Below are 20,650 nucleotides of genomic sequence, written 5' to 3'. Positions count from 1 at the left end.
CTTTTGGGAGGGTCAGAAAACTGTTTTCAACCAGCGATTGAGTTGTGCGAGTCTGGGATTGTCACGCCCTGGTCTTAGTATTTTGTGTTTTCTTTATCTATTTGGTCAGGCCACTGTGTGACATGGGTTTTTGTATGTGGTGTGTTTTGTCTTGGGGTTTTTCACAGGTATTTGGGATTGTAGCTTAGTGGGGTGTTCTAGGTTAATCTATGGCTGTCTGAAGTGGTTCTCAATCAGAGGCAGGTGTTTATCGTTGTCTCTGATTGGGAACCATATTTAGGCAGCCATATTCTTTGAGTGTTTCATGGGTGATTGTCCTTATGTCCTTGTTTCTGTCGTGTGTTAGTTTGCACCAGTATAGGCTGTTTCGGTTTTCGTGTTACGTTTGTTGTTTTCGTATTGATTCGTGTTTTTCCTTGTTTCATTAAAATATGAATCACAATAGCCACGCCGCATTTTGGTCCGATTCTCCTTCGCATGTAGAAAACCGTGACAGCGATAGAGCTCATCACTCCCCCTAACTGAAAAGGGGCCAGGGACAATTACTTGATGACAACGCATCTTTTTAGCTAAGTTACACACTGAATATATGTTGCACTTGGTGACCTCTGACAGTTTCATCCTAGCATCGTTGGTGCTGACGTGGATAACATTATTCCTATACCATCTACACTTGCCAGTTTAAGTCTCAGCCAGCGCCATCTTCTGATTAGCCTTTACGTCGGTAGCCCTGACCCCTGGTAAACAATGTATGATTGCTGGGGATTATTTTTAAGTCTAGTATTGTGGGTAATTGAGTCGGCTCGGTCTCCGATTCGTTGCTTAATTGGGAGAACCGGTTGAAAGTTTCTGTCGGCTGAATGAGCGACATCGGTTGAGCATACCTACAGCATTTTTTTCCAGAAGCCTTAAGAAAGTAGTCAGGCTGCGGAGACTGTGCAGGGGGATTTATACTACTATCTGTACTTACTGGTGGCAAAGACGCTGTTTCATCCTTTCCTACACTTAAATTGTACTAACGATTGCGTCTGAAGCTGGGCTGGCAACTCACCTATCCTCACTATAGGGTGATAGTTCATAGTGTAGCATAGCGTTAATGTTTCCAATTCGTTTTCTCATCTGGTGGAACTCCGGTAGAACCATGCCCAGATAAAGTGTCTGGCGTGAAAAAGTTGAACGAAACAAGTTGAGCATGGAAAACAAAATAATACTTTGGTAAATATGTTAAATGCAGAGTTTTGATTAAATGGTTAACAAATTAAACGTTTGGCAGGGATCCAAGTAGCAACAAACAGCACAGTACCACAGAGACAAAGCGGAAATGATTAAATGAGATTAAGGAGAACAAATACATAAACAGCAAAGACTGTGTTGAATATGGATATTGTACAGCCGCTGTGAAGGTAAGCGTTATTGTGGGGTGAGCCTGCAGACAGACTGATGTTATTGAGGATAAACACAGACCCACTGAGACTGACAGATTACATATTACATACCTACAGCCAGACAGCAGCAGTAACCCAGACAGACAAAAAAAAACATTAAATGGGAACCATTTAAGAGAAAAGGTTATAACTTTCTAAGTATATACATTGCTGCTCTCCATCGGAAGTGCCAATAAGGGAAACAATAAGGAAATGACTTGTGGTTGAACACAATGAATACATCCAACTACATTTCACATAGCCCTAACCAATAGGTGTGTCCTGCCACTGAGACACATAGAGCCAAACACTTAGGCCATGGAGCAGTGGTAGCTGAGCTTTTAACATGAGCAATAGTGGCCACAGCAACTCTGTGCTTGGCCAGACCCACTGTCAGAGGAGGAGGAGAGGGGGAGAAAGAGAGACAAGGATAGGGAGAGAAGCCTAATAGAGACAGAGCTCCCCACAGTGGCTGATAATATGTTGGTTATAGGATGTCAGCTGTGGATTTGGCGATGCATACAATCAAATACTATACTGTACACCAAATGACAAAACAAATGCATAGTGTGTGTATGATTGTGTCTGTGGGTCAAAGAGAGAGAGAGAGAGAACAAGAGAGAAAGAGAGAGAGAGAGCTTTATGTAGAGCATTGACTGTTAGATGCATCCTCCGCTATGGTAATGTTTGAAACAGTGGAGAAAGGAACTCAGCCAGGCCACCAACATACCGGAGAACAAGCGCCCACGCGTGGACTATTCAGCCTCTACATCCATCCAGTCCAGATTTATATACCCCCCCAGAATGATCCAATGGAGATCCGCACCTTGAATTGCTTGTTGCGCCCCCTGCCTGCTTGGAGAACGAGCGAGGCACATCGCTGTGGGTGGGTGAGTGTGTCTGTCTGCACATGTGTCTGTGTGTCCGTCTGTGTTTTAATGTGTCTGTGTGCACTGTGGCTGTGGCTGGCGCAACCTCGCCGCAACCATAACCCGAGCTCCTTGAAACGTCCTGCGGCTATGTTCCTCTGCATCACCATGTTGGCCCTCTTTGAGGGATTTGTTCAGCCTAAGCACACCGAGGGAGACTGGGGGTGTGGTTGAACCAGCCCCTTTGCCAGCCAGCCAGCTAATTTTCAACCAGCCAGCCCACCGCTGTCTTTGTGTGTGAGAAAGGGAGAGAAGGATGGAGAGCGAGCGATTGAGCGAGTCAGGCCCTGGAGTTGAGCCCTCCTGGCAATCCTGTCCTGAGTCTGGAAATTCAAACACGCTCCCGCTTGCACCTCCGTGCCTTGGACCCCCCGATTGTGCTCCAGCCCCATCATCGACAGGAAGGAAGGGTCGTGCTGCCTCAAGAAGTACCCCACCAGCGACGTATAGGTGTGCCTCTGCATGGCGATGTTGTACAGGAGCTGAGCCATCCTCATCTGCATCGCGCCGCCCATCTCCCCTATGTATGTCACACCTGACAGACAGCAGCGGATGCCGTACATGCAGTTGGTCAGGTGGAGGACAATGGCGACGGGAAGCGGATTGGAAGCATGGCCCTCATCGAGGCGTAGAGGACGTTGAGCAGCTGGCAGAAGTTCTCCCCTGGCACCTCCCGCTAGCCGCTCATTAAGAAGCCTAAGATAGCTCTGCACCAGGAGATCCCGGAGGTCGGAGTTCTTCATATTGCAGAGATCCCCCCCCGCCACCGCACTACCGGGAACGAGCACCTAGCCGACTGCTGGAAGCCCCGCTTCCGCGAGCAAGGTGTTGACCGCATCCTGGAAGTCGTCCTGTTGCTTACAGATGCAATGGAAACGCAGCAGCTGGGACTTGGCCAGGCCTCTGAAGGTGTGCCATGGGTGGTAGCTGGACAAGGGTTGCATTTAATTACATTTTGAGAGAGAGCGAGAGGGAGAGAGAAAAAGAAAGAGGATTTGGAAGGAAATAAAATTGTTATTGTTACATTGGAAGTGAACAGGGATTTTTTCCAGTACGCCTGGTGGTCAAATGCTATGTAATTAGGGACTAGTGTTGCCACAGAGCAACCAGAACAAAACAGAGGAGGGAGAAGAGGAAGGCTGCTGGCTAATCAAGTCTCCAATCAGTATGGGGTGGTAATCACCATGAGTCCATGTGAAAATGCAAATCAGATTCATTAAAAATGGATGTCCCAGTCCTGTTTCTCCTGTCATAACAAAAGATAATTAAAGTCCCAGTGCAGTCCAATTTTTTCCAGTGTTTTATATATATTTCCACACTATGAGGTTGGAATAATCCTGTGAAATTGTGATAATGCGCATTAGTGTAAGAGCTGTTTGAAAAGACCGCATGAACTTTCTATCTGTTTTGATGGGATGCAGTTTAGGCCTGCCTGGTGACATCAATTATTTAATCAACCAATAAGAAGGAGTGTTCCAAACCTCTCTACCAATAACAGCTAGTTCCCCTCCCCACTCAGATTAATCCCAGACAGTCCTAGCAAAGTTATTGTTTGAGAAAATGCTCATTTTAATTGAAAACCATCACAGTAAGGTATTTCATTGTTACCCAGAAATGATTTGATATTGAGATAAAAACAGCTGCATTGGACCTTTAAGAAATAATAATGATATTGAAATCTCGTATCCGCTCTCTCCATCTCTTTCTGTTTCTCTCTGTTCTTTCCATCTTTCTCTATCTCTCATTTCCCCCACTAGAGAATGGATTTGAGTGAATAGAGAGATTTTATTGAAAATCAGTGGAATGTTATAGAGCAGTGGCGGTTATTCAAACCAGGAGTTGAGCTAATCCAAACTTCTTCAGGAAGTCTATATTGCCTCTACAAATATCTAGAAGTTTACACAATGTTTACCTAAGGTGTCATTTACACTTGTGAAATCTTTGTAGTTAAGAAATCTTGAATAACTTTTAAAAAATGCATTATCTACTGAAGAAGTCTGCTTCAAGAGCGTAGATGTTGTATATTTTACAGGCATCATTTATCACTCATGTATCAGAATAATTCCCAGCTGGACCACCTCTCATCTCCAGTGCAGCCCTTCCCCTTTACTCAACATCTCTGCTCTCCTTCCACTGCAACCTTTCCCCTGGTCATTGTTGCATAGGAGTAATGCCCTCTCAAATACATAACCTGGTGGGATGAAGGTCAATAAATAAAGGTAAAGAAACGATTTCATCACAAGCCTCAACAGGACTGAGTGTTCTCACCTTGTGAATGGATGAATAGAGGGAGGTTGGCTGGAAGATGAATGGCTGTTTCATTCAGCTTGGCAGAGGCACTGAGCCCAATGGATAAACTGGCCTTCACCTGCCCTTGTATACAGCAAAGCCATGGCCATAGTTCAGAGGGAATTAATGCAATGACAAATACATGACAAATAGGAAAAGGGCTAAGATGGGTTTTATGTCTGCTCCTGGACACAGACCAAGTGAAAGGCTGGGGGAATCCACATAGAAGAAGCGTGGCCAATCACGACCATGGAGGCCAGCATGTGTGTAAAGGCTTTTGTAACATACCTGATTCAACACCATCCACCTAATACATGGTCTCAAACACTGTCCACGGTTAGTTGAGTCAGGTGTGTAAGTGCTGGGCTGTAGAATTGCCTGCATACATTGTGGCACATGGCACAGAGGCTCCTGAGAAGGAATGATAATGTTAGCCTGTGCAACATGAAACACAGGCTCATATCTAAAAGGTTTAGTTTGTGTTGTCAGGTTTCCAGCCACAGAAGCCGTGTTTTTATAGCACCTGTTCTCATTCTCCCACAGCGTCTCATCGAGGGCTCACAAATCTGCCGGGAGGGGTGGACAGGTAGAGACACTCTGCTGCGTCTGTCCCCAAAGCTGTCGCTTGTCCCCCTTGCTCACTACACTGCCAGTTGTTCTGTCATCAGTCATTTTCATAGCGCTCGTAACTGGGGGACGACGGTGTGTGTGTGTCCCTGTCTCCCTCACTCCTTCCTTTCTTCCTCCTTCTTACCCCCTCCTCTGCTGCCTGTCTTCATGGGAGAGTGATGGGCAAATGGTTTATCGTTGAACTGAGTCGAACATCTCTCTCTGATTTTTCAAGCTTCCTTGATTCCCACACTGGGAATTCCAAAATGCACAGTAAAATCTCTGAATCACCTCTTAACCCTCCCATCTGCCAATCCTCCTCCCAGCCCAACATGTGGATACTTGTGTGTTTTAGCCAGAGGGGAATAGCAAACGGGGGAATAGAATAGGGAAGTCCAACTAGAAGTAGGAAAAAAATCAGTTGTTGAGCATATCGACCAGTGCTAATTTTTCAGGAGTACAAACTAATTTTCAGGGATTTTGAAGGGATTTTGGATAACTATATATATACATTGTAAGTATGAGCTTTATACTTTTCTTTTCCTGTATAGAGAAATAGAGAACCTTGGGTTGGGACGGTTCCTTTCACATTCCTTTAATTCTGTACTGAACATCTACTGGCCGACCTAAATTGTTTTGCTGCTTTTGTTTGCATTTCTAAGCACAAAGGAATTATGCTTCATTGTAAGTGATTAGTAGTTCATATATCGTGAGTCTGATACAGAATGATAATGATCACTGATAAATGGTCAAACATGACAGATTATTGCTTGTTTTAAACTATTTTGACATGGGGAATGCTCCTTACTTCCGTAGCAAACTGTTGGTTACTCATTGTGAAGTAATACTTGTAATCTATTAATGAATAAATAATCATAATAGATGATCAGTGTCTTCTGAAACATCAGCAGATTCTGTAAGCTGAAGTTTAGAGGTTTTCTTTTTCTGTCCCATAATTCATAGCGATACTGTCCAGTTGCTGTTCTGCTTCTGCATTTTTTGGCACAAAAACATCTTTGACTAGACAGGCTTCCTGTGCTCTGTTGCCTCTCTCTCTCCGTCTCTCTGTCGGTGTCTCTCTCTCTGTCTCTCTCTCTCCTCCGGTCTCTCTCTCTCGCTCTCTCTCTCTCTCTCTCTCTCACATCTCTGTCTATCTCTCATTTTAGATCAGCTGTTTCCATCCTCCATCTCTCATGTTAGGTCGAATATCAGGCACAGGGGCATGGACAGGAAGTAAGTCAACATCATGTTCTGTTTAAATGTAAACCATTGGAACATCATCATCATCATCACCAATATCACATTCATCATCAACAACAAACAATTAAGAGTCTCTAGGCTTTTGTGTTGTTTCTGTAGGGCCCCCAAGCCCCCGAACGACGAAGTTGTGTCATGGCGACAGTCCCTCAAAAAACTTCTGGAGTGTAAAAGTAAGACGAAGTACTCTTCTTTACTCTCTGTCTTTCTCCACTGATACTGTTGATACAGTCCTACCAAAGCATGTGCAGAGAAGTGGTGCCAGTATAAGTCTGAAGTCCTTGGAATAGGGGGGACAAGTTGGCTGCCATTGTACATATTTTGTCTTGTGTCGATTTAAGTCAGTTCTCCAGCTGTGATTTATGTAATGCAATTAGTGTGAGTAATGTATGTTTGTGTTCCCAAAAGACGAATAACAATTGGCACAGCTGCCCGGATCTTTAAGTAAGCTAAGCATTTTGAGAAGGCTACAGTAGGTTACAGGACACAAAGTACAACTATACCCATATGACATCTGAAATAATGACTCACTCACATCTAAAACAAATGTCATGTTTTTTTGGCATTGTACATTTAACACCCTTATTCTGTTGTATATTAATTTACTATAACAGCATTGGAGGTTGCAAAATAACAGTACAGGACCATTTTAAAATGGAAACCCAGAACATCTGTTGTGCTTGAGCAAACATATTCCTTTAATAAGTCTCTGTCATTTAGGGACTCACTCAAACTAAACCAGTTTGACAACTTCGTGGACCAGCCTACTCTCTCTCTAAACCTGCAGGTCATGGGCAGTGGCCATGCTCACATGTGTGTGCCTGCCTGTGTGATTCGTTCTGTAATTCTAATTTCACACCATTCTCCTTTTTTCTGTCTCTACTGTGTAGCAGGGCAGCTGGCCTTCAGAGAGTTCCTGAAGACAGAGTACAGCGAGGAGAACATCTTGTTCTGGCTGGTCTGTGAGGAATACAAGACCATTACCTCCAACACTGAGATGGCTGAAGCAGCGAAAAGAATCTACACAGAGTTTGTACAGGTCGACGCCCCCAGACAGGTGCATATAGACATCAGATGGAACATCTCTTTCGGTGCAACTTTATCTTCTTTCTTTCTTTCATTTTCTCTCTCTAGCTCTCTCCCTATAACTGTCTCTGTCTTTCTCTCTAATTCCCCCTTTCTCTGTCCAACATAATGGTTTCACAAAGACAATGTTTCATTCATTACTCAATTCCAGATAAACATCGACTGTGAGACCAGGCAGGAGATTACAAACAGCATGTCTCAGCCGACCCTGAGCTGCTTCGACAAGGCACAGAGAGTGATATACAAGCTGATGAAAAAGGACAGTTATCCCAGATTCCTGAAATCTGAAATCTATCAGGCTCTTTTAGAACCATCAGACGCCAGCTGAGGTTCCAGGACCAGGTGAAGAATAATACCTGTCTACAACCATCAGGCTGTGGGCTGACAGTGATTCAACTCTCTCTTCTCTAACTACCTGTCCGTGTTAGTTCAGCGTGGTTTAACTTTGGGCTGGAGCACAAAACACAGGGCTCTCTCTAATGATAATTCATCATCAAGCTTAGTGGCTCCCAATCGTGTTCTATTATTGTAAGGCGGGATAATCTATCCTTATAAAAATGCTACAATTATAGATATGATTAAACATTTTATACTATAAAGACTTTATTTACAGTGTAACGTATTATGTATGTTTTATAACTTGTATTATTTTTTACAAGGTTAGTATTATCCATTAGTTATCCATTGATTGTTACTTTGCACATGAGCTGTAATTATTTATGGTATTTTCCCACTGTCTATGTAAATTAGGATATGTCAGACTTGCCATTAATGTACAAGATAAGTTATGTTGATTTGTTCATTTCTGTGTTTCTGTCTAAGACAGGAATTCAACAGGCCAACCAATGCAATTTTGTGTGTGTGTGTGTGTGTGTGCATTTGTGTGTGTGCGCATTTGTGTGTGTGCATGTGTAATTGCAATTCAAAAGGCCAAGCCAACACAATCAGTGCAGCATCAACTGAGGTCGTAGTCTCTGTCTCTCAGTCGTACCCTCATGTTGTTCATCTTTATCTCTCATAACCAGACCAACCCCAAAACATTCTGCTCCCTCGGCCACCAGGCCAATGGGCCATCGTTTGAAACATCTCTCTCTCTCTCTCCCCCTCTGCTTCTCCCTTCTGTTTTCACACATTGCACAACGTGATTTCATGTTGTCTACATTAATCTAATATAGTGCTATGTCTAACACCAATCCAGGTGTATAGTCTCTCCCCAGCAGGTGTCTATGTACTGTAGAACCACCACACTATAACACCCATGACATTCCCCTTTTTGCTCACAGACCCCCTGCAAGGATACACACCTGGTGTCTTCCACTAGTAAACGTGGATACATCCAAGTGTAGCATGTAAAAACCTGCTCTGGGATACAATATCATGCTCAGTTGAGTTACACATCAATGTTCTCTCAGTGAGTTACACATGCATGCATGCACCCACACACAAATGGGACTTTAATTGTGTTTCTGGCCAAATCTACTGCATGTGTTGCTGGTATACATCACTCTCTGCAGGAGGCTGTATCATGCTGAGAGGAAACAGCAAGGAATACTGAGACTTAACACAGTCTGTTAAGTCCTGGACTGTAGTCTTATTACTGTCACTAGGTCTGCCTATATGGCCCCCTGACGTCTTCCTCTCTCCAAAAGCTGTGGCAGTTTTTAGTATACTTTTCCATTCATATCAACACATCTAATCACTGTTCCAGCTGTATGTGCACATGGACATCTTTCCAATTGGTCATAATACATTAAAGCCCTGTCTCCACAACGCTGTCTGAATCAGATGTACTGTAATCATTAGCTCTGGGATGGGATGTGGATTTCTCTTTTACAGATGGATGAAAGTAAGTAGAGTTAGGATTAGTATGTGGAATAGTATTGCCTTTCCAGGAACACATTGGGAGAATTTGATGCTGATGTTTCTGCCAAAAGGCAGGAGGTTCAACAATGTGACCAATTTGTTACTGTCTGTCTGAGTTTGTGAGAGTGTGTGTGTGTCTGTCTGTCTGTGTGTGTGTGTGTGTGTTTCTGTCTCACTACAGAGGACTGGAAAGTTCTCCAACCAAGACAGCATCTGACATTTGGGATATGAAACTTGAAGACAGTGTTAATAAGACAGTAGGGTGATGAATCTGAGATGAGACCTGTAACACAGCATTAAATCAACATAATACTCCGCCAGGCAGGGCTACAGCAGGGATTAGGTGTCTGCCTCCACCAAACATACTATTACATTCAAATAATCTGTTCCTCTGTCTTCCTCTGTCTACTTTTCCTGGGATGACAATACAAATGTGCCTGAACCAATACAACGATTCTCAAAGCTATATAAACACAATAATAGGACAGGGCATTGTTTGGGCCTAAAGAAAATACAATAACACTGCGTTCTGTATCTGGAAACAAAGAAACCTTACTTCAAGTTCCAAGTTTATCATGAATTCATGTCCGGTAGCCTAGCTCAAGTTGGCATTACACAGAAAAACACTTTTCTGTGTTTATTCCTTTATACCCTGCTTATGTACACAACATAGAGCAGGTAGGGACAGACAACAACATTGTGTGTGAAATCTCACAACATGACTAGAAGCTTCATGCCATCCAACCCACAGATCCCTCTGGATTGGAAGAGGGCTGGGGACATTGGGAAGAAGTATAGTTTTGAAATGCTCTCTACCATCTCTCTCGGTGTGTGTGAAGGACGAACGCCCTCCTGCCTATCTGTGAGAAGGCAGCAATCTTATTCCATTCCGTCACTATTCTGATGGACCCCTGTGAGGACTGGGTGCTGAGTTGGGAGGCAGGCAGGGAGGGGAGGGAGGGGAGGGAGGTGGCATGTCCCCAGCAGGCAGGACTACTCTGGGCTGCAGAGGAGGAGATTACTCCCTAGGACTTTGTGTCTGGCAAAGTAGCTCACGGAGGAAGGGAGATTAGGTGTCTGGGACTCTGCTGAGTCCCACAAATTGTCCCTGGTCCTGACTGGGGAAGGTTTCTTTCACAGTATAGCTCCTGTAGTACAGCTTCCAGCAACCTAAAACCAAGCTTCAAAGGTTTAGAAATGGTTTCCTACATTATCTGGGAATGTACCTTATCCCAGGGGTTGGAACCGGTTCAGGGAACAGAACAGAAAACCGGAGAATAACAACATTTTTAAAGGAACAGAAACGTTATTTTAAAACCATGAAACCGGTTAATACCATTATTTTACATTCCAGGCATTTTTTTTCTCGTCCCACAAAAAAACACAACAAAGCGCCTATATGCAAAGCCTTCACTCACTCAAGCAGAAACTTATTCCAGTGTCTGCCTGCAAGCTGACATTTTTTTCCTGTGCGTATTTAGGCTACCTGCCCCTCCCCACTCCGAGGCATAGGCTACTGTACTGATGTTACAAGCTTGATTCAGAAGACAGGGAGAGTGATATTTAATTTGCTTGAGAAGAATGGATTAACTTTTTCAATGCCAGTTAAGGATACTATGGGTCTAGTTATCACGTTTCAAGTTGGATTTATTAACTACAAAAGGGTAAGACGTGTTTTTAAGTCTGGTGCTGTTCTGCACAAACAAGCTTGTTAGCTTGCTCGCTCAAAGGACATTCAAAGTTCCTCTATATAAGCCACTCCTCCTTGGACCTAATTCATATAATGCATGGCATAACATGATAACCAGCACTTCAAGCCTCCTCCCCAACCCTCTCTGGCTCTCTCCCCCACCCACAGAATTTCAGTCGCATCTTGCGCCATAGGCTACACTTGACTATCCATCACGCATGTAAATAACTAGCTTGTCTGCTCTATCCGCACTGATTGGTGAAGTAATTTAATAAGCTAAATGTAAAAAATGGTTGATTTCACAGGCTAAAAAAAAGGAACAGACAATAACAATATAAACCGTTCTGTTCAGAACAAAGTGATTGGAAAGTCATTTTGGTTCCAACTCCTGCCTTATCTCAAGTTCTTTCTGAACACCCCAGTCTGAACACATGCTTGTGCTCACACCAACCTCACCTCTGATTCCCTCACTGCATACGCTGCTTTGTTACTGATCTGTTTGGATTTGCTATGATGAGCTGTTTGCAGGTTTGTTTGGTCAGTGAGTATCTGAGGAAAGTTAGATTTGATTTTTGTCTATTTTTTTTAATCATATGTTCTCTGTTCTCAGCAGTACGCTGCTACTGAATGTGCAGTACATCTCTCTGTTTCTTATTAAGTCCACTAGATGGCAACAAAGACAACATTGCAAGTGCACGTTTCTGCCCTGTTACAGCAGCAACAATTTATCTTATGTTTCAAACTTTTCAGTACAATGATTAATCTAAAGTCAGGTTTCAAAGACAAATTCAACTTCATGACCAAATAAATCATGAAACAACTTCACTTTAGATTCTTGTCCTAAACATTGAATAGGGACCTATTGTATCTTTGAGTAATGCCATTGCATTAACTTCTTTCACTTATGTGAAGAACTAATTAAAGTCTCTTGCAACCACGTCAACCAGACACACATGAGGATTTGGACCGTAATGCCTGAGCTGGTTTTTCTCTGAGGGGATTTCAGAAACCACACAATGTGAAACTGTCAGTCTGACTTCTGCCTGAAGCCCCTGTGTTTCCTTGGATGTCAAGCCGTTTCACTTCCACCTCAGTTCAGAGGAAGTCTGCGAGGGTTTCACTAAATTACTTGCAACACAGACTCCCACATTGTCCTCAGAGCTGTGGAGAACGGTGCCCCTCATTCCAACACTCTGAAGCCCTGACAATGGATGCCGGCTCTCTAGCACCCCCTACCCACTCATACGCACACGCACGTGCACACGCACGTGCACAGTCACACACTTTTAGCTTCTTATTTCCTCATGCACCACTCCCTCTTTTCCAATTTCTAGGTTAGATGCCAGTTATTATCAAATGTTTGCCGCCAACCCATACTTGGAATCAAATTGAATGAAGTTGAACATTAAGAAACCCATGCATGTTCAACTCAATAGACAGGAGTTGTACTGAAACCAAGCCCAACTGGTTTCTGCTTCTGTTGTCTCCAGCTCTGTGAGACAGAATATCACTCGCTCCTGAAAGGCAAGTTCAGGCAAATTATGTGAGAGATCAGTCCCCTCATCCTCTCAGCTTTCGCTCAGAGGCTGCTTCTCAATAGTCTTAACTTGCTTCCTTTCCTCTTCTCCTTTCCTCTATATGTACTGCCATCTATGAACTGAAAGCAAATTATTAGCTGACATCCACCATATTGCCATATTTCACTCCACCAGGTTTCCGATTGCAGGTAAAGGAAAGAAGGAGGACAGGAAGCCACTTTAGACTATTCAGATGCACCTACAGTGTCCTGCATCACAAAACTGTAAATACCTCAACTATCCTAGGTGTGTACGTCATGAGAGGCAGCAGAATAGGAAGCGTGTGCTTGTCCACATGCTTTATATGACAATAAAGCATCAGCAGCACACAGTCATTTCAATGTTGCTTTGCGTAGTTCGACAATATAATTGGCACCCCTTAGATGAGATTGTCCTTGACATATTTGCACATTTTCCCAATATAGCTACAATGCTTATCTGATAATAGGGCTCTTCATATTGTCTACTGTACCTCCATGTTGTAACACAATAGTAGTCTGCCCTCCTGTTCTAACACTATGTAAATAGTTATTATTGTAAAGAGAATTTGTTTGCTAAATACAAGGTGCTAGTGCACTGCAACAACTCCTGTTAGTTGGTCAGATATTATTGACAACAGTACGAACCTCTCAAGAATCAAAATAACTCAGAACTGAGGCAAGACAGTCTTCTTTCTGTTTGTTTGGAATATTGAAATACTGAATTTCACAATTTATGCTATGTTGCTAAAATTAGTTAAAATCAGTAGCACTTTTGCAATAGGGATTGCCAAAAAAAAGTGTAATTGGAGGAAATAAATGGTTACATTGACATCCTGAGGCGTTAGTTCACTCATGAGTGTGAGAAAAGTAGTCATATCAGAGGTGGATAGGTGCAAGTTGATTTGAGTAAATTTTATGTAAACCAAAATAATATTTTATCAACCACATCTAGGACCTCTTTCTTGGTACCACACCATCTCATTATCATTGAATTACCACTAAATTAAATTAGCCAGCTGTTTAAAGAGCTTCTAATTGGAGTCATAGGCTGAGGCTCCACTTCAGAGAGAGAGAGAGAGAGAGAGAGAGAGAGAGAGAGACAGTAAGAGGGTTAGCTGCTCATTGAGGGTCTTTCTTTCCTGGTAGATACACTGGCACAGCATACTTCCACTATACATTTAGGAATGTCCCATCAGCTTCCACAAGTAAGATCATTCCCGTCAGGGTTTAACCTTGAGGTCATAGACTACAAATATAAATAATGGTGATTTTAGTGACAATTAGTTGTGATAATTAACCTTTATATGGGAAGTAAATAATTAAATGAAGAAGATGTTGACTTTGAATGTAAAATAATCAAAACATTTGACTGAAGTCCAAGTGAGGGTAAATATACAGATGGACCCATTTACGGCATTAATCATTTACTTTCAATCCTGTTTGCTTTGGACTACATGTCAACATGTCCCAATGTCTGCATCCTATGACGCAACATCATGACTGACTAGTCGATACACATCCTGTGATAAAATAATAACAACCTGTAGCTCCACCCTTCAGACCTCACAGACACTACAATACAGTGTTTTTTCCTCCTATAGAATTCCGGTGTGTCTGCAGGCATTTGTTCCAGCACAGCACTAACACCCGAGTCAGCGAATAAAGGGGTTGTTCATTAGTTGATTATATGTTGATTATTGATTGATTGATCAATTTAGCTTGAGCACAATGCTCCATCTGTTGGTGGCCTCCTTCCCATCCTCAACTTCAGTTCCATTACATACACCTGGACAAAGAGAGTGAATGGAAAAAGAATAATGTCAAAACTAACAGGGGAAAGCACAATTACTTCTGTTTTGTTAAATCACATCAATAGACCTTGGATGAGCATCTGGATCACCCACAGTGATCTTTTCCACCCTGCTACCCAATCTTCAAAATTAAGCACCTGCTATTATAGCTGCTAAACTGATTTGATTTGGGGAAAAAAAACACTCAGTCTTTGTATAGTGTATATTCAACAAAAATATGAAAGCAACATGTAAATGTGTTAGTCCCATGTTTTATGAGCTGAAATAAAAGATCCCAGAAATATGCACAGAACGCTTACTTCACTCCAGTTTAATGCACACATTTGTTTACATCCCTGTTAGTGAGCATTTCTTCTTTGCCAAGATAATCAATCCACCTGACAGGTGTGGCGTATCAAGAAGCTAATTAAATTGTGCAGGGGACAATAAAAGGTCACTCTAAAATGTGCAGTTTTGTCACACAACACAATGCCACAGATGTCTTATGTTTTAAGGGAGCATGCAATGCTGACTGCAGGAATGTCCACCAGAGCTGTTGTCAAAGAATTGAATGTTCATTTCTCTACCATAAGCATTTTGGAGAATTTGGCAGTACCTCCAATTGGCCTCATAACCGCAGACCACGTGTAACCTCGCCAGCCCAGGACATCCACATCCGGCTTCTTCACCAGCAGGACCATCTGAAACCAACCACCCAGATAACTGATGAAATGTGGGTTTGTACAACCAAAGAATTTGTTTGGGATGCTCTTTTTTTTTATTTTTTTATTTAACCTTTATTTAACTAGGCAAGTCAGTTAAGAACAAATACTTATTTTCAATGACAGCCTAGGAACAGTGCATTAACTGCCTGTTCAGGGGCAGAACGACAGATTTGTACCTTGTCAGCTTGGGGGTTTGAACTTGCAACCTTCCGGTTACTAGTCCAAAGCTCTAACCTCTAGGCTACGCTGCCGCCCGCTCTGGATGGACGGTGTGTTCCGGTTCCCGCCAATATCCAGCAACTTCGCACACCCATTGAAGAGGAGTGGGACAACATTCCACAGGCCACGATCAACATCCTGATCCACTCTATGAGAAGGAGATGTGTCGCGCTGCATGAGGCCAGCGTCCTGGAGTCGCATCTTCACTGTTGACGTTGAGACTGGTGTTGTGCAGGTACTATTTAAAAAACCTGCCAGTTGAGGACTTGTGAGCCATCTGTTTCTCAAACTAAACACTCTAATGTACTTGTCCTCTTGCTCAGTTGTGCACCGGAGCCTCCCACTCCTCTGTCTATTCTGGTTAGAGACAGTTTGCGCTGTTGTGTGAAGGCCAGTTTTATTGCTTCTTTAATCAGGACGTTTTTCAGCTGTGCTAACATAATTGCACAACTGTTTTCTAATGATCAATTACCCTTTTAAAGTGATAAACTTGGATTAGCTAACACAACATGCAATTGGAACACAGTGATGGTTGCTGATAATGGGCCTCTGTACGTCTATGTAGATATTCCAATCTGCCATTTCCAGTTACAATAGTCATTTACAACATTAAAATGTTTACACTATATTTCTGATCAATTTGATGTTATTTTAATGGACATTTTTTTAAACTTTTTTTTCAAAAACAAGGACATTTCTAAGTGACCACAAACTTTTGAATGGCAGTGTACATCTAATTGAAGAATGTGTGTACAACATACTATTCCATAATTAGATCAACAGTTAAATGGAGTAACAAGTAATCCATTAAAAAATGTGTAATGGAATTATCACTCCATTAATAACCCTATTATTACATTATTGATGCAAAAGTTACAAAAATCGCCACAAAAGGTCACATATATGTGAGTATATTAACTCTTTCCTCCTGGGGTTCTATCTTTCCATTTCCACAACCACAAATTGCATGACATTACAAGTCTTGGTGTGTGTGTGTGTGTGTGTGTGTGTGTGTGTGTGTGTGTGTGTGTGTGTGTGTGTGTGTGTGTGTGTGTGTGTGTGTGTGTGTGTGTGTGTGTGTGTGTGTGTGTGTGTGTGTGTGTGAATAGGACTGGCCACCCCTCCGAGCCTGGTTCCTCTCTAGGTTTCTTCCTATTTTCCTGCCTTTCTAGGGAGTTTTTCTTAGCCACCGTGCCTCTACATCTGCATTGCTTGCTGTTTGGGGTTTTAGTGTGGGTTGCTGTATAAGCACTTTGTGACATCTGCTGATGTAACTACATTTGCTTGAATGAATGAATGAATGAATGAGTGAGTGACGAGTGAATGAGTTTTTGTGTGTGTGTGTGTGTGTGTGTGTGTGTGTGTGTGTGTGTGTGTGTGTGTGTGTGTGTGTGTGTGTGTGTGTGTGTGTGTGTGTGTGTGCGTCTGCCCGCATGCGTGTTATGAGCACATGTTAACAGTACAACAGTGTAACTAACGCCTACCCATTCAGATATTTGAGAGGTAATATATTGCCATGCCTCCTTTCCCCATTACATATTATTTGCCCTCTTATGTCATTTCCCTTTATACTAGTCACAGTAAATGAAAGATGTTCTCAGGAAATAGACTTGTGAAAGAGTGTGGCTGTGAGTAAACACTGAAGATTATATTAAGGTGGGCATACAGACACTTCTCTCTTAACAAATGCTCCTTAACATGCAATGTCTTCAGAGGGAATTATTATCGTGTTTAATCTATAAGATGTGTCTTAGGAAAAAAATGGGAAAAATTTGTAATAGGAATTTTACAGGAATGTAATATCCATGAGTCAAAGACCTTGCGTCCTAGGGGAGTTTCAGTAAGCTGTGCCAAGGCATCTAGGGGCCTGCACCAGCACACCGCAAACATCACCATAACACACCTCTCTTGAGATGATAAATACCTGCCCAGGATGGGCCTGGAATGTTTACTAAGACCGTACGGTCTACATCGAATTCCTAGGAGGAATCGCTGTCAATTATGTGAAGATGCCCAAACTATTATTTTCAAAGATTCGGATCTATGAATTGAAGGATATACCGCAAAATAGAACTCAGAGAAGAAGGTAAGTTAAATGATCTATCTAGGAAAGGGACCTTTATAGGCAGTTCATGATACATTTGTGCTATCATAATAGATTGGATGATAATACATACTACTTCCACAGGATCGATATCCTTCTTTGCAGAAAAAGACAGAAAAAAGACATCCCGTGTATTCTGGCGCAAAAGATAAATGATGAGTCCTTTTCTACAAAAATCAAGTAAGTACGGCAACAGTGGAGACTATTTCATAACAATAACATGTCAAATAGTTGACTAATATTGTAATATTGACCCATATAAATCCCCCCCCCCATTTTTTTCAATCTTTTTAAGTCCAGAGGACAATAGAGGAATCCAGCCAACTCTTGAGACCTTGTTGAAGGACGAAAGTAATGACAACTGTTTTAACTATGTTGGCCCAGAGTACATTCATTATCATCAATAGTACAGTCTGATTAGACCACCTTCTGACTTTAGCATTAATAATCCCCCAGGGTGCCTTGCAGCCTTCCGAGCCTTCCTGCGGTCCGAATTCAGTGAGGAGAATATTGAATTTTGGCTAGCATGCAGAGACTACAGAAAGACCATCTCACCGGCTGACCTGTTCTGGAAAGCAACAGAGATCTACCAGGAGTTCCTCCATCCCCAGGCCCAGAGAGAGGTCAGTTAGTCAGGCTATGCATCAGCATTCACCTTGGCAGTATCTGGATACAGTTATCCAAAATTCTAACATAATATAAGCCAAAGTAGCAGATATAGCTATAATTCCTAGGGTGTGACTACGTAATTCCATGTACTTTGCTGATGTGGGAAATGGACTATTTCAAAGATAACTTAGAACTATCACTTGAACAATTTGACAAGCACTGAAACTTTCTGACGTAATAAAATCCCTCCTTCAAAAATACAGATAACAACCTGTTGGGACAAGATATGATTTCAACAAGCTCACGTAGTGAATAAATGGATTGGCAAGCTTAGGGTGGAAAGGTGGCCATATCGCTCAGCTCAGGCTTTTCATACCATTAGCTTCACAAATGTGCGTAGAACTTTCCCTTGGCACTCATTGTAATGGTTTGTGTTTTCCCCCTACAGATCAACGTTGACCACCACATCCACGAGAAGATCAAAAGGTCCATGAAAGCCCCTGCTCTGTGCTGCTTTGACGAGGCAGTGGGACATGTGTACAAACTGATGGAGAGCGACTCGTATTCCAGGTTCCTCAGGTCAGATGCCTACCTGGGGCTCAGACGCAAAGCCAGGACCTTCTGGTAGAGGTTAGGGGTCAAGAGTTTGTGACTCAAGATTCACCAAGTCCAAACAAGGAGGATTCCAAACGAGTCATGGAAACATGAGACTTTAGATCCTGAGGATAGAACTGAAAGATCCCCACAGGAAGTGACACATAATGACCACAGGAAATTACTTATGAGTTGGAGAAGAAGAAGAAATTAGTATAGAGTATGGAGAAGCATTGAGTGTTAGAGATGAGTGATGTGTGGTGATGAGTAGTGTCAATGATTCAGAGTGCTAAACAGTACATTTATTCAAACATCTAGACTGACTGATGCATCAAGTGGCGTTGGCGTAAAAAAAATGTGTGTATAGGGAATCGGTTTAGGTAAGAACAGAAGGTACAGAATGTCTAAATGGAAGGACTTACATTACAAATGGTTACAGAAATGAGTTACATATGTTACAGAAATAAGTTACGTATGGTTACAGAAATGAGTTACGTATGTTACAGAAATGAGTTACGTATGTTACAGAAATGAGTTACGTATGGTTACAGAAATGAGTTACATATGTTACAGAAATGAGTTAGGTATGGTTACAGAAATGAGTTACGTATGTTACAGAAATGAGTTACGTATGGTTACAGAAATGAGTTACATATGTTACAGAAATGAGTTAGGTATGGTTACAGAAATGAGTTACGTATGTTACAGAAATGAGTTACGTATGGTTACAGAAATGAGTTACATATGTTACAGAAATGAGTTAGGTATGGTTACAGAAATTAGTTACATATGTTACAGAAATGAGTTACGTATGGTTACAGAAATGAGTTACATATGTTACAGAAATGAGTTACGTATGGTTACAGAAATGAGTTACATATGTTACAGAAATTAGTTACGTATGCTTACAGAAATGAGTTACATATGTTACAGAAATGGGTTATGTATGGTTACAGAAATGAGTTACGTATGGTTACAGAAATGGGTTATGTATGGTTACAGAAATGCAGCACTAAAGGGCTTTTAAGTATTCCATTCAAGTGTTATTTGTTTTGGCAAAGACAAAAATCTGTTTTTTCATTTCATGCTTATTTGACACCCATGATATGGATCTGTCAGCAATATGAAACATGAATAACTGTTATTCATTTAACTCTTAATACTAATATAGCATGGATGGACCCTGTCAGTTTAAATATACAGTATACTTCCATAAGTCCGGATGTTGACGTTGTCAGAGTGAAGGGTTATCTTTAATTCGTCCTGTGACACTGAGTAATCGCGTGTGGTCGGTGCGCAGGGAAAATCGGAGAAAATGATTTTCCACAGCCTGCTGACTGTAAGTCTGTTGTGATCACATGTCAGCTGTCTCAGCTAATTGCCCAGAGCCATCCCAGCGACTATATATTGAAGCTGGAAAAAAATTGCCCTGTCACCGTTGACCCCACTCTATAGATGGCTCTATTTCTCAAAGTAGTCTCTTAAAAAGGTAATCTGGATGGCTCTAAGAATAACTGTGAGTTTGACCCAGAACTCCCACCAGTGGATTGGAGTCAGTGGATGCTCTGACGCATGGCAAATTGGCCTGAATGTGTCCCCTTGTTAGGGAAGTAATCTCATCACCAAGGAACAACTGTTCTGTGATGACTTTTAGCATCAGCATGGCGCACTATGGACAAATGTCTGGAGGCTAGCACAGCATGATCTTCAATTGAGCATTGCACAATAATTATGAGAAGAACTCAATGTTATTACTACATACAAGGTTATAAATAGACCACAGGAAGAGTAGCTGCTGCTTCAGCAACAGCTAATGTGGATCCTAATAAAATACTAAATACTTAAAGCAGTCTTCAAAGGGAATGTTTTATGTGAGAGTTGATATTTTCAAAGAGGACTATTGG

General features: G+C 42.0%; 2 protein-coding genes across 3 annotated transcripts; both read left to right on the top strand.

The window, feature by feature from the left end:
* The first annotated feature begins 5,615 nt into the window (after positions 1-5,615).
* On the top strand, positions 5,616-9,369 carry LOC135556274 (regulator of G-protein signaling 21-like). Of its 2 annotated transcripts, none has more exons than XM_064989345.1 (5): positions 5,616-5,765; positions 6,418-6,484; positions 6,611-6,681; positions 7,399-7,565; positions 7,746-9,369. In XM_064989345.1, exons 2-5 carry the CDS (start codon positions 6,474-6,476, stop codon positions 7,920-7,922), a joined length of 426 nt encoding a protein of 141 aa, XP_064845417.1. In that variant the 5' UTR covers positions 5,616-5,765; positions 6,418-6,473; the 3' UTR covers positions 7,923-9,369. The 2 variants fall into 2 exon arrangements, with proteins under 2 accessions (XP_064845417.1, XP_064845416.1); XM_064989344.1 differs by having other exon boundaries at positions 6,590-6,681.
* A 7,598-nt stretch (positions 9,370-16,967) lies between these two features.
* si:ch211-117l17.6 (regulator of G-protein signaling 8) lies at positions 16,968-20,538 on the top strand. The gene is made up of 5 exons (XM_064989342.1): positions 16,968-17,525; positions 17,628-17,723; positions 17,839-17,894; positions 18,000-18,166; positions 18,601-20,538. Exons 1-5 carry the CDS (start codon positions 17,449-17,451, stop codon positions 18,778-18,780), a joined length of 576 nt encoding a protein of 191 aa, XP_064845414.1. The 5' UTR covers positions 16,968-17,448; the 3' UTR covers positions 18,781-20,538.
* The last annotated feature ends 112 nt before the right edge of the window (positions 20,539-20,650 follow it).

Source organism: Oncorhynchus masou, chromosome 15 (genome assembly GCF_036934945.1).
Source record: "Oncorhynchus masou masou isolate Uvic2021 chromosome 15, UVic_Omas_1.1, whole genome shotgun sequence".
NCBI classification, from domain to species: domain Eukaryota; kingdom Metazoa; phylum Chordata; class Actinopteri; order Salmoniformes; family Salmonidae; genus Oncorhynchus; species Oncorhynchus masou.
This window is presented reverse-complemented; position numbering and strand designations above follow the sequence as displayed.